Consider the following 19,491-nt stretch of genomic DNA (forward strand, 5'->3'; position numbering starts at 1 on the left):
GATGTCTATCAATTAGTTTTGAGTACATCTAGAGAGATGTGTAACTATGATGAATTTAAAACATGCTAATATCTCTGGGAGTTAAAAGTAGCTGTATTGCTATTTCATCTTTTCTAACAGCAGGAATACATGAGCAGATGTGAAAATCTTACTTTTCTAGCATCACTGGATGAACTTGTAATATGCAAGGACAGGCTTCAGGTTTTAGAAGTACGTGGAGTGATTCACAGAAACTTTTTGATAGTAAACAAGCTTGTATTTGAAATGCAAATCCCTTTGTTCCCAAGGAAAGCCTGGGTTTTAATAAATACTTTATTAATAATTTGATAATACTTTATTATGTACACCAACAGCCACAAGACAGTGATGGCATTAAAAAGTGTTTTGGCGTTGGCTCACCATCAAGACATGGCAATTTCTCCTGAGTCCTGTAGTTGCATTATGGAGTCAGTCAGGACATGCAGCAGGTGGTAAGACACACACCTCAGCAGCCAGTGTGTTCTTTATGGAATCACCATCCTTGGAGACAGTGAAGAGCCATTTGGACATGGTGCTTTAGGTGACCCTGCTTGTGCAGGACAAGCTGAACTCCAGAGGTCCCTTCCAGCATCAGCCATAAGTGTGGCAATGCAGCCCTGTTTTAAGTCTTTGAAACTCTGAAGTGTAGCATGCTGCTTGGTTTAGCTGTCCAGTTCTTATCCTTATCTTGAACATAAAGGTTAGCAATATAAAACACTGCTGAATTTTTTAAACAGAATACTCTGACTCACAACTAATTGGCCTGTAATGAAAGAGTTTTATTAAAAACTGAGCTTTGAGATGAACACTGTGGCCCATAGGCCAATACAGGGGTCTCAATCTGCCAAACTTGGTTTCTCTTTATTTTTCATAAACCAAGATAAATTCTAGTAAGCAGAGGTATCATTGTGGGGAAGTCAAAGACAATCTTCCAGCAAAAATAAATGTTACATAATCTGTTGCAGTTTAAGATGCTCTGTGTCATTTGCCAGTGTCATCTGCATTCTTCCTTACCCTGCTTTTTTGCATGCTGTAATTCTAGTGGTAAGCAGTCCTTTGACCTGAACTCAGTATTCCTGGGTTGAATGAAACCTGTAGCTTTTAATTTTATGAGGAGGAGAGTGGTCTTGTGGTCGTGTGTTGTTTTTGGTTGGTTTATTGTGTGAGGGGCAGTGTCTGTTTTGAGTGACTCTATTGAAGAGCCTTGTTCTTCAGCAGTGGTTCCTTAGGATGCCCCCTGCCCATGCCATCCATCTTTTCACCTCTGGGAGTGGGACAGTGTGTTGGTATTTGTCCCTCATGGTTCCAGGGAGCAAACTTTCTTTTGTAGTACAGAGACAGTTTCATTCTTTCCCAGTATTGTCATTGAGACTGATGTGCTTTGAAATGGAAGCAGAAAAAGATAAATGCTTGAACTAGATTGAAGTTGAATTAAATGGAATGCTTTGTTTTAGTTTAAATTTAGAATGATGTTCTGTGGTTTGGCTAATTACATTTGGTTTTTTCTTGCTTTAAGAGATGAGGATTTTCTTGATAAATCCTGCCTTTTTCACTGAACCATTAGGGGGTTATGAAAATCAATGAGTGATGAATCAGATGCAATTAGTCTGGCTTTGGATCTTAACTGGAAGTTAATCAAACTTTAAATATGTACTTTGCATCTTGTTTGTGTTAATTCACTACTGCATTATGTATCTTTGCTAAAGACTTTGTTGATTTTATACAGGAAGATGCCCAAGAGGAATTTGGCTGGAAGCTGGTTCATGGAGATGTGTTTAGACCCCCAAGGAAGGGAATGTTACTCTCTGTTTTTTTGGGCCAAGGAACGCAAATTTTCATTATGACATTTATTACTTTATGTAAGTAACTTCATTAAGGTGATGTGTTTGTAGTGTAATAGTGATAAGAAAGATGCAAAATTATTAAACAAATGACAGAAGCCTTTAAGTCCTTCCTTTAGTAAAATAAAATATTAATGCAGTTTCATAACACTAATCTGTATAGCTTCAGTAATGCTGGTGTGTTGTCATTGAAAACACTGTGCTATCTGGGCTAATTCAGATTCTTCATGAGTACAGAAATCAAACTTCCTTCTTACAAGTTTCTTTTTAAAAAACAGAAACAATTTGTCATGCTGTAAATTATGTAAGGGTCCAGTAATGCAAGTTCAAAGACATGTAATCAAAGCTTTAATGTTCTGGGAACACTTTCTATCCAATATGTTTGATATGACAATCTGCAGCCATGCAGAAATAAGAGCCAGAGTACACACCAATGAAATGGTGCTGACACAACACTGAGATAATGAGAGCCTACCTCAGATAGCTATAAATGCATATGATGATGTCATCTGTCACAAGATGGTGTTTTCTTATCTCTTATCTGTAAAGTTTATGACCATTCCTTTTCTTACTATATAATTGATTTAGAAGGTACACTGATACTTACTACACGAGAAGCATTTTTCAAATTTTGTTCTCCAAGTTTGATTTAGTTTTTTGATCTTTCACAGAGGAGCTACTTTTTTTCTATTTATTACATGATTTTTTACGATTAGTAGAATTTTCTTGATAGGCTTGTCTTTCAGTGTTGGTCACAACTCTGTATCTTAGTTAACTGCAATAGTTTCCTGTGCAACCAGTGTAGCATAGAAAGAAATTGGTGGTGAGAGAAAGTCCTTTTTAAAACCAACTGTACACTGGAGATTACTGACAAACTCCTTTTTTGCAAGTATCTGTAGGCTGATCTCTACAATTGGTTCACACTCAGGCAGCCTTCTGTGATTAAAGAGGCTAATTTTCAGGATAGAGTGTTCTTAAGTAAAACATCATGGTGGATGGTGGCATTTTACTTTTCAGCCTTTTGACTTTGAGAAATTTTCTTCTTAAGAGGCGAGGTGGAAAGAATGCTTTTGAATGAAGCAGTGCTGTTAGAGGTATGGTCAAGCTTATGCACACAGTCTTCATTTAAATGTCTGGTAGTGAAAGGGATAAACCTTCACAGTGATTTGTTACAGGGGAATTTTGACATGTGTCCACAAATAACTAAATCTTTTTGTCTCTCCAGTCCTGGCTTGCCTTGGTTTTCTTTCCCCTGCCAACCGTGGTGCTTTGATGACCTGTGCAGTTGTATTGTGGGTCTTGCTGGGAACTCCAGCTGGTTACGTGTCTGCTAGAATGTACAAGAGTAAGTATGTGCATTTATTTAATGTGACACAACATGTTACATTCAGAATTGCTGGGCTTAATATAAACCTCAGATGGGAGCTGGTATCTCAGACAACAAATCTGCTTCTTGCTGCCATTCTGTAAAACAGTTGGAAAAAGTCTTGAACTTGAAATTGTTTTTACTTTTTCCCCTCAGCATTCAGAGGTGAGAAGTGGAAGACAAACGTCTTGCTTACAGCTCTGCTTTGCCCTGGGTTAGTATTGTTTTCCCTTGTGGGAAGGAGTTGGGGAAAAAAAAGTGAATTGTTATGAAGCTTGTTTGTGTGATTTTGTTCATGGTTCTCCAAACTGCTGTTCCCTTTCTGTACTGCCTATGTGTGAATATGAAGAAAAGAAAATTCTGAGGAGTTGGAGCCTGGTACTCTAGAACACAGGTTCTTAGCATCTTGTTTTGTAGTCAGCTGTGGGGGTAGGAGGAATGATGCAAGGTAGTGTCACAGCCTTTGAGAGTCACTGCACCAGAACATTAGACACAGTGATGGGGTAATTGCAGTCTGGTACCATAGCACTTGGTATGTTCCAGGTAATTCTGGTTGTCGTCTTCATACATAAATGTAGGTAATGTCCAGTTCCTTGGTTTCAGCTTTGGGTACTGGCAAATGTCCTTGGCAAAAGTGGAGGAAAAGATTATAAATTTCATAAGGTATTTCTTCCCCCCAAAAAGCCCAGAATGAATAAAACATGGCTTGGTTTCGAGTAAAGTAGAATTTCATCAAATGAAAGGTAATGTATTCGATAACAGCCGAGTGTAGTATTTCTATAGAAATCTTACTTCTAAACAAAATGTGCTTCAGTCTCCCTGCTGTCATTTAGATATTATCAGGAGAGAGAAGAAAATATATATCAATAGGGAAAAATATTGTGCTGGTCATGTAAACTCCCAAATAAATTGAGTTTCACAGAGGAAGTGAAATGACTGGGGCTGGTAGAATAGGAACAGATGTCCTGATTACGCTATGCTAGTTCAGTGAATTTGCATAATATCATAAAAAGCCCAAGGTCTTTTTAGTCTCAGTAGACTGATGGGAGTTCCTATTTGCAGTATTTTTTTTCTAACTTTGGAGGGGGTAAGTGGGGTCTGTGTTACGAGCTTGGCTGGATGATAAAGATTAGCAAGACTTCTAAAATGGGTTTGATTTCTATTTTTTGTTCAACAAGATGCTTACAGCAGGGGTCGCTTGGGTGTGCTTATTGAACAGGTCTGTTCCCCCAAACTGTTTTGGCAAGTCTCAGGCCTCTCCTAGGAAAAAAAAAAGGAGGCTGTCTATTGCTCTAATCCTCCTTCCTTCCTTTTTAAATTTCAGTGGAGGATGCATGTTCACTTCAGAGCAGTTTAAATTCTTCCTCAGGAGCACCTTTTTAACAAAACCCAGACAATGGTGTGCTTTGCAGAGGCCCTTCCTGAGGCTCAATTTTCTGTGGTGCATCCTTGAATCTATGAATAATGGCAATTCAATCAAGCTTTTATTTTATAGGGGGCTCTTTTGCAGTACATTTTGCTTTGTTCTCAGATTGGGATGTTTGGAATCTTCATATGTCTCAGAGTTGTTTTCTAGTGTTTTCCTAGGATGTTTAGAAAATGAGGCAGATGTGCTTAACAGGGGAGGAAAGAACAGGTCTGGAGACATGTCATGACTGAAGCAGTGTCTATTTAAATTCTCCAAAGGTGTGGGCTACTTAATATGTGTAAGTCCATGCTTATACAAAGGTTTCTGTGTAGGCCAGAGCCCTCTCTAATCCCCCCTTTCTGCTTGTGACACAACCTGCAGCAGCACATACATTTATTGTGAGAGTCACATGTGGCTGCCTAAATGTGAGATTTTGATATCACTGTATTTATTCAGAAGGAATTTACTATTTACAAAGGACCTAAATAGAGAAAATATGTCTTGTAAGAATAGGAAAGGTGGTTCAGATAAAAGGGGTTTATTTATTTATTTATTTATTTATTTTATTTATTTTTCCATTTTTTTATAGATTTTTGCAATGGAATGTTTCTGTTACTTTTTAATTTTGTGTGCAGAGTCTATTTAAATATTGGCTTTACCATAGATACCTGTATTACAAGCATTGGATGGTGCAGGCATTTTTACTTCAACTGCACTGTTGGTGAAAGGAATTAGGACTGTTGGGGGACTGGAAAATTGCTAGAAGCTACATTTTTCTTGTGCAGACTTTCAACTGATTTATGTTTTTTAATACTAACTGATACATATATTCTTTTCCTGAATATTTTAATATCTTTTCTGATCTTTCAGGATTGTCTTTGCTGATTTCTTCATTATGAATCTCATTCTGTGGGTGAAAGGATCCTCAGCTGCCATCCCTTTTGGCACTTTGGTTGCTATCCTAGCGATGTGGTTTGGAATTTCAGTCCCACTAACCTTCGTTGGTGCCTATTTTGGCTTCAAAGAGAAGGTAGGGGTCCAAGTACAGATTTGAAATACACCTGTCCTCTGTAGCTGAGCCACTGAATCTCTAAGCATACAGGAACTGGTCAAATTGAGACATCTATGGCCCAGTGATTGTAAAATGATGTTTCACTTGGTCATGATTTTGAAATCAAGTATATGCTTGTAATGTCACACTAATTTTTTTTCCTGTCCATTCACTAGAATCAGAATTTCACAGTGCTCTTGGAGGTCTTGCATGCTTTTTTTGCTGCAGCAATACCTCAGTAGTTTCATTTTTGAAATACGACTTCAGAAGGGCTTCAGTTTGTACTTCACTAGTTTGAGATAACGCCAGACAACTCAGAAAAAGGTGGTGGTGTTGAATTTTTTAAATTTTAATTAAGGACTGAACAGATTTATTTCCTTCATGTTCTGACTTGCTTACTGGCCAATAGCTGGAATGTTTAAAGCACACGTGTTTTTTCCTAATGACAGGCATCACATTTGTAGGTTTTTTCATTTGAAAACTTGTGATGGCTTATGAATGAAAATACAGCTGTGTTTATCAAATCTTTAGATGCCAATATTTGGGAAAAGTAATGTTATTCATGGTGTAACAATGTATCATTTGTTCATGTTATTTTTCTCTGCAGCCTATTGAACATCCCGTGCGTACAAACCAGATTCCTCGCCAAATCCCAGAGCAGTCCTTTTTCACAAAGCCGTTGCCTGGTATCATCATGGGCGGTATCTTACCCTTTGGCTGTATTTTTATTCAACTCTTTTTCATTCTGAATAGCATTTGGTGAGCATCACTATTTTTTTTTTCCTCTGGTTTGATAATACACACAGTGAGTTTGGACATCCTGAACCAATTAGTCTAAGGAATAGTCCAGTTCTAAAAGTTTTGATCATCGTGCAAACTTTTGTGGAATTTCTGGAATCTATATATTTACTTCTGTGCTTAGACCTTATGAAACTAATTCTTTTTAATGACAACTGCAAAGTGTGATGTTAGAACCCTGTTGCCTTGTTTTATCTTGCTGGTTCTAACAGCACAAGTGTGGTTTCATAATGTTGTGGTTAGGTAGAGCCTAATCCACTGTGTAACTGTATTATGATTTATGAAACTAATACAATCTAGCAGGTTCAGCTGTTAGATCAGAATTGGGTCAAGATCTTGGGATTCCATGTTCTGCAAAACAAAAACTCTGCTCTCCAGGAACCATCCACTCCACTCCAGAATCTTGTCAAAACCTAATCAAGCAGGTGCATGAAAAATTAAACCAGTGCAATCTTTCAAACTTTCACAATGTGAAACATGAAATGTCAGTACATTGTTGTTCAATGGAAAATATTGTCCTGAAGGTGCCAGGTTTTCATATGGTGCCCTCTGTTTATGTCAAGAGATCTTACAGAACAGTTTTCTAAACCAGCTCTAAATGCAAATATATTAGTTTAGCTTTTCATATTTGTCCTCAACAAAAATAGAAACGTGTAATATAGCTGTGCTGAAAAATGTAATCAGGTGACAAACAGGTATACTCCAGACTTTTGTAGCTGAAATTAGCAAGTTCCCAAATTGTTTCTCATTATTTATCCTACAGAAGGGAAGTATGGAGGGAATGTGCCACTAATACTCCCTCTGTCTAATCCTGTACTGCAGTAATTGTCACCTTCACCCAAGAAAGTTAATTTGGTTATTTCCCTTATCCCTTACCAGATTAAAAATAAATTAACATATTTCCCTCATGTTTATTTTTGTGAGTGATTTTGCATTTGGTTAGCACTGGAATTGGAGCCAGACTTGGCCTGGGGATAGGCTGGGAGGGGAGGAACATGTGATTGGATGTAGTGATGAGATGCAGAGACACCTGGAAAGCTCAGCTACAGTAGGAGGAAGGAAGTGGGTATTGGAACTAGGGAAGAGTACAGGTGATGCAGGAGTCAGGGAGGCTAAAGGTCCTCCTAACAGAGACCTGAAGTGATAAACATCTCTGGTGGAAATTGTCCTTAACTCTTTTCTGTGAAAGATAGACGCTGATTTCAGGGGAAGTATAATTGAAGACTGTTGCTCTGTAGAGCAGAGGTTTTATAACTGTTACCTTAAATAAATGTGTATTTACTGAGTACATTTGGGTAAAGAAAACTTTTTATGAATTAGTCAATAAAGTTACCCTAATGGTGTGGGGTTTTTGTGTTTGGATTTTTTAGTGGTTTTGGTTAACTTAGCATCTGGCAATGTTACACTGTCAGTTCACTCAGAACTTCAACCAAAAATGGGACTCTTGTTTTCCTTTGTTTTTCATTTTAGGTCTCATCAGATGTATTACATGTTTGGATTCCTATTCCTAGTTTTTATAATTCTTCTAATTACGTGTTCAGAAGCTACAGTTTTGCTGTGCTACTTCCATCTGTGTGCAGAGGTAAAAGTTACAGTTTTGGTGTAGATGCCACTTGTAGCTGGGAGATGTTAGAAATAGAGGTGAGGTATTCACATGTACTGTGAAGTGCTGGACACTGAATGGATTGCACTGTCAGCCTTGACATGCCTGTCTTAGCCACTCTTTTGAAATGTGCTTTTTGCTTCAAAATCCACCACTGGCAACAGATAAGCAAAAATAAACAGGCTTGATCTTAGAATAATTTCATGTTCATAGTGGAAGCAATCAGCTGCCTTGTAGGAAAAAAAAGTACCTAGGTGCTATGTAGGAATTTTTTTTAAGATAAATTTTGCAGAATCAAATGTGTTTCAGAAGACAATGTTATTTTTTAACCAGCTTATTTATATTTTGTTTTCTACGTGTGACTCTTGGTGACTGGTTTATTGTTTCTTTCAGGATTATCACTGGTGGTGGAGGTCGTTCTTGACCAGCAGCTTTACAGCAGTTTATCTCTTTATCTATGCAGTTCATTACTTCTTCTCCAAACTCCAGATAACAGGAACTGCCAGCACCATTTTATACTTTGGTTACACAATGATCATGGTCTTGATTTTTTTCCTTTTCACAGGTAAGTACCGTGTTCAATCTAAAGCGAATGCGGGGGGTTCTGCTTTTGAAATGAGAAGCACTGGGTGAAATTCAGACTCTCTGAACCATTATATACAATCTGTGACTCTTTAGGCAGTGTTACTTTTATGGTTTGTGACACCACACATCACAGGAAGGTACTCTTTATGGTTTTTTCCTAACTTGAAATTACATTTATTTATAGCATAATTAATTTTCCTTTATTGAATATTATATTAGCAATGAGTTCAAACCATTATATTTTTCAAAGGGCTGTTCTTGTTCACTTTGATATCAAGTGTTAACTTGATTTTGGATTTCATAATTGGCTCTAGAAGTTGTGTAGTTAAAGATAATTGCGCTCTGCATATGGCGGATAAAGAATGTTTTCAGCTTTCACTCTCAGCAAGTGAAGGAGGCTGGTGCTGGGGAAGAAGTGGAGTTTGAGAAGAGAAAGTTTTAGTATTGTTAGAAGTGACCTCACCTGCTCACTAAGCACCACTTCTTCATGGCAGGAATTTACCTTCACTGGAGGAACCTGTTTGAAATAGGGCTCTCCAGTTTTAATTGTCCAGCTTCTCTGCTGTTACTCGTGCAGACTACGTGTCTTCTGCAGAATTACTCACTCTAACATTCATAACCACTTGACTGAAACTATAATTTCGAGGTTGATTTGATGAGAAATCTGTGCCAGATTTACCATGTGTTAGAGGAAATTAGAAGCTCTTTGAAGGGTACTGGCCCTTAAAAATAGCCAGGAGCATTTTATCTTGGTGTTCATCATACTGCTCCTGTTGTATATGTAGATTTAACACATGAAGTCAGATCTTTTAGGTATCACTGCTTGGCATGAAGTACAGCAGTGGCAGAACTAGAGAAAATGCTGGTTCATATATGACTGGTTGTTTGTAAAACCAACCTTTGTAGTCACTCCAAAGACTTGTGATAGAGGATTTCACTGTGGATGTCACAATGGTTTATATTGTTACTTCTTAACTTGCTTCTGACTGATTGTTGAAACCTGTTGTAATTGCTTTGTGTTCACTTTATGAAATGCATCCCTTAACTCACTTAAATGCAGTTAAAAAAGAGTGGCTAAAATAGGTAATGAAGGTAAGTCTTAGCTTCAGACCAAGTCAGTGCAGCAGTGAGAAAAATCTCTTTCATCTTTATTTTTTCTAATGCTGGTTGACACGAGAAGAAAAAAGCACTGTTCATGATAAACACTGAAGAAAATTACTGTATGTGTTTGAACAAAGCAGTTACTCTGTAGAAATTGTATCTAATAACATTAACTGGCACTTACTGATAGGTTTTTATTTGTTATTTAGATATGTGTCTCTTCAAAAGAAAGCCAAAAGGAGTTTTTAAAAGAAGTGGGTGGGGAAAAAAGGGGAGGATTTAATTATTCTATTTTTTAATTATTAGAAGACAAACATAGAAGTTGGCATATTGCCAGTTAAAGCCCTGCCTAAATCCTGGTGAAACAGCCAAGCTCCAGATGTCTTCTATAATATATCTTTATCTATATGAAAAGAAAAAAAAAAAACAACCCTCAAACTATAGTCTAAAATGTTTTAATTACTTTTAAACTAAAGCAATATGTTAATATGTGTCTGGATTTTAGCATAGGTTAGTTGCTATCCTGCCAATTTCAATTTCACTTACAAGATGCAAATTGGTAGAATTAAAAATATCCCTTTCATATATAAAATGATAATTGAAATTGTCATGGCAGCAGCTGAAATGGCATTAAAAGCTTCAGATGTGCTGATCCTGGAGTTCTTGATGTGGAGGCCAGTGAGGCCCCAGAAGTACAATAAAAAACTGTGCTGCAGTGTCTTCTTTTTATTTTGAAATAAACCCACAGTAGTGCTGGCTATGCTGCATTTGTAGTTCATGAGGAAAGCTACTACACAGTCCCTTTTTTTTAACATTTAATAGAACAGCTAGTCACTAGAAAGGTAATGGGTATAACAGAGACATGGAGTGTGTAATAAACCCTTGATAATGTAAAATGTTGTGATAAATTTCTCATATTTAGTTTGATGATAGATTTTTGGATCTGAAATGCAAGCTATTCTAGACAGATGGTACAAGCAAAAGACAGCTCCCTTTGCTTTGTTTTGTAAAATATTCCTTAATAGCCCTTGCTTTAGAAAATAAGGGTTCAGTCTCTCATGAGTTTCTGGAGGTGAAGGAGTTTGCTAATGTAATTTTACACACTGTTTGCATTAATAGAGTTCCCAAAATGGGACCTTCATCTGTTCCACTTAAGTTAGCGCTAGGTATTTTGATTTTCTCTATTCTTGCCTGTTAGGTCTCAGCAACTGTGACAGAAGTATAAAGGGCAGTGTTAATACCTCCTCGGTGGCAGCATGTTGTGTTACCCTGGGCATTACAAAAGAGATCATAGTGAATAAGTAAATAGGAACTGAGTGCTTGTATGGCAACAACGACAATAATACAGTCTGACCAGTGAAATCTAATAATTAGTGTGCACCCCCAAACCAGACAATTTTGTTTTAATGTACAAAGTGCAGCTAATCTTTCAAGAAATAATAAGGGTTGGGTGAGTGGGGATGGCTACATGATTACATGCATTTTATTCTGAGAGACGAAAAAATGCTGAACATAGTCAAAGCATGTTGCTTTACAGTGACCTCTATTTTTGAACATCATTTTCACTTGTGAGTTAATGCCATTTTCAAAATTGAGTTTTGATCTTCTGGGTAGATTGTGTTTAGAATCCGAGATTCTGAAGCACCCACCACTGAGCAGTGATTGAAACCAGTATGATACAGAGAGCTTTTAAGGTACATAAGAAGTATCAGCGAAGTGCAGAGTGCTTTTCTGTTTGCTTTCTTACAATCTGCTCGTGCTTTGAATTCTTTTTTCTTCATTAAACAATAAAGCTAGAAGGGACGAGTAGAGCAGAAGAGTCTGCTTAATGTATTTTGACATTATTCTGTGCAATAATCCTTGGTTTTAATTTTGAATTTAAACTATGTTTACTAATACCTTTCCCTTACCCGGTCAGATGGCAGCTTTCTGTGTGTAACATCACCTTTCTGTGTATCAGAAAGTGGTAGTGTGTATGTTGTGGAGTATTCAGCAGTCTATAAACCTGAGGACAAAAAGATCAAAAAACAGCTGAGCTGTTTTATACTAAGTATAAATGGATTTTTGGACATATCTGGCTTCTTGGCTAGAGAAATTGCTTGAGACATCTTCACAACTGTGTTCCTGAATTTTAAATAGCTCCTGCAAAAGGTCTTTTAGCATTACCTCCCTAGGATGATCAGTGGTGTTGGGCAGGCTGCTCTGCACTGAGATAGCATCAGTTTCCTAGAGTAGTAGGGATTATTTGAAAAGGCAGAATCTTAAAATGTGCAGGTCACCCACTTAGGGAAAAATAAAGGTCTACCCCACAACAGTAAGTTCTTCAGTGCAGGCCACCAGGTGCTCTTTCATACAGTTTAAGCTGGTGAGTGCTTAGGATTTGTTAAAATAAACATGAGCCAAGAAACTAATTTGTTATATTGGATTAAACCAAACAAACAGATTTTATAGGCTCATTAGAGGAATTGGTGTCAGGCTTGGTGCTGGGTCATTTCATAGAAGTGTGCATCTGAAAGCTGTAAAAACTTTGCAGTGAAACCAAGCAGAAAATAATTTTAGAGGTCTCAACTCTTTCAGCCAGTGGCGTCTTTGTATTTATTTGCTTGTGGGGTTGGGGTTTTTTTGTGGGTTTTTGTTTGCTTGTTTGGGTTTTTGTTGGGGTCTTTGTTGTTATTGGGGGAGAGGTTTAAGTACTTGGTGATAGAATTTTTTTTTTTACAGCTTTAACAAAAACACCTTTTGGGTATCTGTCTTCTGCCATGTTGTGTTCACTGATGTCTGTCAGAGAGGCTGGGAGCTGCAGCCTTGTGGCTCCTTGTTGACAGTGCTTCAAAACTTGGATTTCAGTTTGAACGTGTTTTGAAAGAGACAAATAAAAGCAAGATCCTAACGTGGCTCTTACCTAAAGCTTACCTAAATAGTCCTCCTGTTCTAATGAGAGGCTCATTTTAATACAGGATGATTCTAATTTCAGTGCAAGATGTGCTTAGAAAAATGCTAAAGACTGAAGAGCTGAGAGTGCTCTTCAAGAAAATACGTTTCAGGTCACGCTACGTGAGCTGGCAAGGTTGAATTTTAACCAGTGCAGCTACTAATGGCAGTTGTATTGGGTAGAGGTGCACGTGTAGGAAACTGATCCTGCATTTAACTGTGTTTTAATACTGGCCTTAGTCAAGGAAGTTAAAAAGAGGAATCTGGGAACCTGTTACACTTGTAAGCACAAGCCTAAAGATGTAGTATAAAGTGGTTTCCCACATAAAGTGCTAAAATCTGGAGCAAGTGACAGATTGGTGAAATGGGCTAAACGTAGAAAACATTCTGGCTAGAATTTTCAAACAAGCCACACTAGTTCAGAGCTATTTTTCTTCCCCAGTTATTACTCATTTGCAGATCACTTCGATTGGGGTATGTACTCCTGTATAGAAAATCTGAAGGTTTTTGACTGCATTACCTTTTGTGGGCCCTGTAGTGGTTCATGGAATCAAAAGCACCCCGAGGTCTGAGGTGGAAAACACTGAATTTCAGTGGAACCAGACACTGTGCTGTTTATGTTCTTAATAAAAGCAAAAGTTAAGCTTTTTGTTTCACTACATAAGCAATCATGTAGGTAAAGCAGCTGTACAGGGAAACCTTATAAATAATGTTCCCTTAGCTTACATTCATATCTGTCCAATAATAGTGATTTTGTAATAGCAACACGATTCTGTGGTGACCTGAGCCTTAGGAGGCATCTAGTCTGTTTGGCCCATGTTATTTTAAAACTAAAAAAAAGATTAAGTTTCTAGTCTATAGAGCTATACATGTCTGGAGTTTGTAGGTTATATTTGTTCATGTGAGGGAAGAAGAAATTACAATGCTGGTAAGCCCCAGTTATTGATGTGGAGGTAACAACTGAAGGAATCTGCACACCAGAGAAGGTTCTGGCCACATAAGGCTGTATCTTGGTGAAGTGTGTTGCTTTTCTCTCCCAAGTTCATGATTCAAATCTGGTACATTGGCAAAATTTCTGATAAAGTTTAGAAAAGGAGCATGGGGTAGTCAGTCTTTGATTTGCTAAACAGACTTTTTTTAGGAGGGGAAGTTGAAAATCAATGTTACTGAAACCTGTGAAAATCTGTTTATAGACAAAATGCTTGTTCACAGTGTGAAGTCTTCAAGTTCTGTTATGACTGAGGCAATGTTTTGTAGAAAAAAATGTTTTGTATTATAAAGATTCAGACTAACAAGGATTGGAGGAAAATACTGTGGATTTAGAGTGTGCTCCCATATTAAGTTGTGGCATGCTCGCAGAACTGTGGTAACTCTCATTCCTGTGTTAGTTGTACATTTTTGTTATGATACTACACTTTTGTTCTAGAACAGCAGATAAATTTTTAACTTATCTCATCTGTTAAATATTTGGAAGAAACATTGCTTTCAAAACCATAAAAAGCTTTGAGTGGGCTATAGTATAGAAACAACTAAAAAGCAAATGCTGAGAAACATTATTAGGAAAAAATCATGAGACTAAGGCTTAGAGTAACAATGCTGATATTGGAGTATTTGACACAGTAGGAAGGAGTGAGAATTGACCATGAACTGCAAAGACTTACTGATGTCAAGCCTACAAAGGAATTATATTCCTTTTGTGGTTGGTGTCTGATCTCCTATCAACAGCCATAAATCTGTTATCTCTTACTGTTTCAGAGGATGATAACTGCAAACTTGGAGAGAAAGGGTAATCTGTGCCATATAATAGTAGGCTGTCAAAAAGCCTTTAACTGCAAATATACATGGTAGCACGAAGAATGTAAGAATTGGCATGTAGATAATAAGCTTCCCGAGATGGGTTTCTCACTTGGGAAATGTGTGGATGTGGTCTGAAAGAAATGTAACTGATGTAAAAAAACACAAATACTTAATAAAAACCCCTCTAGTTAGTGAATCAGTCACAATTAAATGGTGAAAAAAACCTGGAGCAGACAGAAAAGGATGAATGTAAAACTGGAGGAGCTGAGTGCATGATCTTGCAATTGGCTGCAGTGTAGCTGGTAAGGGCTATCACAGGGCTGGCATGTGGCTCTGTCCTTGAGAGGGAATTCACCTGGAAGTCAGACCTTCCTTTTTTCTAGCTGTTAAGGCTTACCATCTCTGTGGCAGTTGACCCCTAGGTAAAGGTGTGAGGAACAGTGCATCACTTTCCTTAGAGGCTGAAGACAAAATAAAGTGACTGGGTCTCTGTCTCCTTGCATATGAAGTTCTTAAAGTAATTTAAAAATAAATGTGACGGATGATGTCCTTGCACTTACCCTGTAATAATGACTGTAGGTGAAAACCACAGGCTTGTTCATTAGTTAAAGATAGAAAATTGGTCTGTACTAATCTCACACAGTGTTTTGGTTTGTCCCTGTTAGTCTCACTTGCTGCTTGCTCCCAACTGCTGTGGCACTCAGAGCATTGTTTTAGCAAAAGGAGTAACAGGATATACAGAGGAAGAAGTTCCCTGTTCTTGAGTATAAATAGAGCACGATGAATATAAAACTGGGCCAGGTGAATTTTTCCAAGGCTTTGTTACGTGTCGTAATTCACGGGTGGCAGTGAAGTGTCATAGACTCAAAAACCCAGGTAGGGGCTGACTTTGTGTAAAAGTCAGTGTCTTAACAGGTGCCTGTGTGTCTGCTGGTGGTGGTGGCATCATGTTCAGTGGTTTAAATGGACGTCATCTTTGCTCTAAATAAATAACTTAGGGGGATGAATGGGTGTTGTTAAATTTAAGAAGTGCTGTTATTCTGGGTAGTTAGCTGGATTACAATGTTATATTCTGTCCTGCTGGGAAGTACTTGTTAGATTTCTCTCTCAGAACAAACTGTAAAATAAACTAACCTTTTTCACTTTCTCATTTTAGGGACTATTGGATTTTTTGCCTGCTTCTGGTTTGTAAGTAAGATTTACAGTGTTGTGAAAGTGGACTGAAAAGCTTCAAAGTGTCTTTTGAACATATCTCCCTTGCTGTTTGATAATTTTTACCATGTATTGAAAAACATCCTGTGTAATTATTCTAATTTGTAAAAGCTGAAGACCAGACTACAGCATAAAATACAGATTTTTATGGAAGGAAATGGCACCATTGCCATTTTGATAAAAACAAAAATGTTGGTATACTCATTGAACATGTTCATTGTAATAATTCAGAAATTATATCCAGAATTTGATTTAGGACAAATAAAAATTCTGTGAACTGGTTTATTTGAAAAATGTGTGCAGTCCTCCAGCTGAATTTTCTTGTGATTTGGGGGGGGGTTTGTTACCTCTTTTGGTTACCATTTATATACCATTAAAGCATAGGACTGTCAAGTAAATCTATATAAAATGTGAATTTTTTTAACTTAACTATGATTGTACATATTATCCTGCACCTTCTTTACAACTAGGTATCTTCTTACAAATGTACATGCATTTAGTTTAAGGTAGACTTTATTAAAAATATCGACACTGGTTTTTGTTCAAATAAAACTGCACAACTCTGTCTGACTTGTTTCCCTTCTTATTAATTAGGCCTTCACTGCTTGGGCACAGATCACATTAGTTTGACCAGTTGATACTTTTTGAGATGTGTATTGTTTATAAGCAGTTTGACTGTGGTTTTGGCTGCAGATTATCTGTGCAAGCAGGACTGGTGGGTCACTTGGCTGGAGGATGGGCAGGGGCCTCTGAACTTACTCAGCTCTGTGGTTACTCTGCTTTCCCCAAAATATTTTTTGCTGGACAAACCATCATTTTCTGTCAAAGATCAAAGCCTTTTTCCTTCTCTTAGCCCTCTGAAACATCCATCTCCTTGTTCTTCATCCTGTGAAGATTGATGCAGCTTGTTGGGAAGTTTAGCTGTGAATCTGATGGGTTTGGGGAATGGGTGTTTCATAAAGGTGAAGCCTTTTTCCTGCTCTGCAGAGCTTGTGCTTAAGTGCTGGATTACATGAGATGGAGTATCTTAATAGCCTCTTCAGCTTTAGAATTGCAGGGATTCTTCTCTCGGGAATGTCAAGGCTTTAAAGAGGCTCCCCAAAATCTCGAATCGCACTTGAAGCTGAGCAGAGTCACTGCAGACACATAATTCCAATGGCTGTGTCACGGATGCCGTTGGAGATGAGTAGGGGGATGTTCACTCGGATTAATGGGTGAGAGACTCGAAGCTTATTAACTGGCATATGGAAACATTCATCGCTGGAAGCTGCTTTGCACCATCTAAGCCTACAATTTAACAGGACCCAGAATGACTCTGTATCTCTTCATAGTCATATAAATACCAGGTAATTGTAGTTAAATGTTTAACACCCTTTCCAAAATGTAATCTTTGGTATGAGGACTTCAGGTCTGCCCTCTGTGTAGTTATTCCTTCCAGGTTACTGAACTGTTGGGACAGATCACCTAAGCTGGGATGAGTACCAAGCCACATCTTTTGAGCAGTGCCTGTGGCATAAAAGTGAGGCTTTAGGCAATTTAATAAAGAGAACCAAGCGCTGGTGTACCAGGAGGAGCTGGTACAGTAGTTTCCAGTGAGGTTCAGGTGTGCTCTTGATGGCAGCTTGGCCTCGCAAATATTTTCCCCTCCTACCAACAGAATCTCCATTTCCCTTCTGTTCTCTCCCAGAGGTGGGAAACAACAGAGTTGCCATCAGAGAAATCAGCTTGTGGTTGGTTATGAGCTGGTTCAAGAGCACCAGTCACTCTATTAGAGGTTTCATGCTCTTGAAATTGGTGCTGCTGTGTTTATAAAGGTCCTTCCTTATAAATCTTATATTTAAAGTTTGGGGAGATTTTATTGAATACTTAAAAAAATAAATTGTTACATGAAGCTGCTTTTTAATTTTTCATGTTCAAAGGGAAATGAATTCATGAGAGAATTGGAGCTACAGTTGCCATAAACTCCCAGCAGGATATTTTGCCGGATTAATAAATATGCATTTCACAAGAGGCAAAGTAAAATGGGTTGTAAAATTGTATTTATGGTGCTTTTACTGTTACTGCTAGTGAGCTAAAAAGTAGAAAGTGGGTTTAAGAGGTTTCTGAAGCTTGCTAGTAGTCCAGAGTCAAAGCCATGAAGTAAAATTTGGTTGTCAAGCTTTTAGCAGAGAACTTTTGTGTGTGTGTGTGTAATAGGCCCTATTTGTGTAAATCTGGCATAATTCATTGTTTTAACATTGTTTTCTGATATCTTTTTTTGACCAAGGAAAACCTGCCAACTGTCTTTTGGCTTGGTAGTAATAGAGAAAGCCCCTAGGCTGTAAATTCAATACAGATGGTTCTGAGCACTTACCAGTTGAAAGGTGGTGTAAGCCCTAACCAGAATGTAGTAGACAAACTTCTTAATTTTAGTTTTGTTGAGCACAGGATGAGCATTCTCAGCACCTTTGGGAGGTTTTTAACTATGAGTAAAGGTCTTGTCCACTCTGTTGAGAGTGATGGGTTTTGAAGATGAAATGGTCATTATGGGGACATGAATGTTCTAAGTACATGGATTATCAGTAAGTGGTGCCTTGATATCTAATCTGTTTTATATTAATTTATGAATAATAGTTGTCACATGGAAATAACCATTATTTATCTACTCTCATGAGAACAGGCTTAGTAAAGATACTTGTTGCAGATACTTGAGCCTTCCTTCTCTCTCTAAAAAAGAAAAAAATTGGGCTAAGTTTCAGCTTTTCTGAAGTGTGTGTATAGACATCTACATTGCATTTTTGTGATGCTTCCAGTAATAGATGAGGTAAAACATCTTCCGTGTGAGGCTCTCTGGTAATAACCACCCAAATCCAGCAGACTTTGTAGAATGTCACGTTTGTCATATTTTAAGTGAAACTTGACAAGTTACAACAGAACCTCAAAGGCAGGAGGGATTTCTGTGCTGATGTTTTACATTTCATTCCACTTGCTTGATCAGTGTTGAACAGAGAGAGCCTCATCGTCATTCCCAAGTGGAAGTGCCAAGAACATGGAGATGTACAGTGAGGAGGGGAGGTGTGTGTGTGGGATCCACGCCCACACCTGTGGGAACCTCCTCGAGGACTGGGAATGGTGCTGCTCTGCGGGAGCTGGGAACACGAGGCACATTCCTGACGAGTTGTGATGGAGGGATGTTTGATGAACAGCAATAAACTCGTCTGCAGTGGGTTGCTTGATGTTCCTTATACCAGTTGTGCTTTTGTGTTTGGTAACACATTCCCAGTTCACATTTAAAATCTGTCTCCTAATTAAGTTATGCTGATAGCTCGACTGTTTACAGAGATCTGTTGCAAAGGACGGGGAGAGAGGAAATCTAAATCAAATTCAGATGCAGTTAAATGCTGGTGTAGACATGGGATTGCTTCTGGGACCTGTGAGATCTTGAACAACAATCACCACCTGAAGATCCAGCAGTGAAAATCACACATGAATTTAAAAAAAAAAAAAAAGAATGTTAAGTGGTTTGCATTGTAAGATTTGGGATCAAGGTCTGTGACTGCTGAAGTGAATGGGAAAAGTTTTCTCATGTCAGTCACAAGCCATAAGAAAAGGGTGATTCTTGGATGTGTGGTGTCCTCTGTAGTCTTCCACCAGACGTCCCGCTGTCCAGTCCCATTCCCATGAGCTGTATCACCAAAACCAATGAATATGGCATTAAAGTTCAGTATGGGGGTGTTGCTGTTTCTCTGATGACTGTGATATCACTTTGCATTTTCACTTGCAAACAGGACTGAAATCACT

General features: G+C 38.0%; 1 protein-coding gene across 1 annotated transcript in view; it reads left to right on the forward strand.

Moving 5' to 3' along the window:
* Nucleotides 1-16,278, forward strand: part of LOC108499001 (transmembrane 9 superfamily member 2-like) — a 28,319-nt gene extending 12,041 nt beyond the window's left edge. Inside the window, exons 10-17 of the mRNA XM_017818376.1 lie at nt 1,745-1,877; nt 3,085-3,204; nt 3,382-3,439; nt 5,504-5,663; nt 6,292-6,443; nt 7,953-8,064; nt 8,479-8,650; nt 15,656-16,278. Coding sequence (XP_017673865.1) covers nt 1,745-1,877; nt 3,085-3,204; nt 3,382-3,439; nt 5,504-5,663; nt 6,292-6,443; nt 7,953-8,064; nt 8,479-8,650; nt 15,656-15,723 — 975 coding nt within the window. The 3' untranslated portion in view covers nt 15,724-16,278. The remainder of the gene's footprint in view (nt 1-1,744; nt 1,878-3,084; nt 3,205-3,381; nt 3,440-5,503; nt 5,664-6,291; nt 6,444-7,952; nt 8,065-8,478; nt 8,651-15,655) is intronic.
* The last annotated feature ends 3,213 nt before the right edge of the window (nt 16,279-19,491 follow it).

This window comes from Lepidothrix coronata, unplaced genomic scaffold (assembly GCF_001604755.1).
Source record: "Lepidothrix coronata isolate B3197 unplaced genomic scaffold, Lepidothrix_coronata-1.0 Scaffold2, whole genome shotgun sequence".
Taxonomy (NCBI): Eukaryota; Metazoa; Chordata; class Aves; order Passeriformes; family Pipridae; genus Lepidothrix; species Lepidothrix coronata.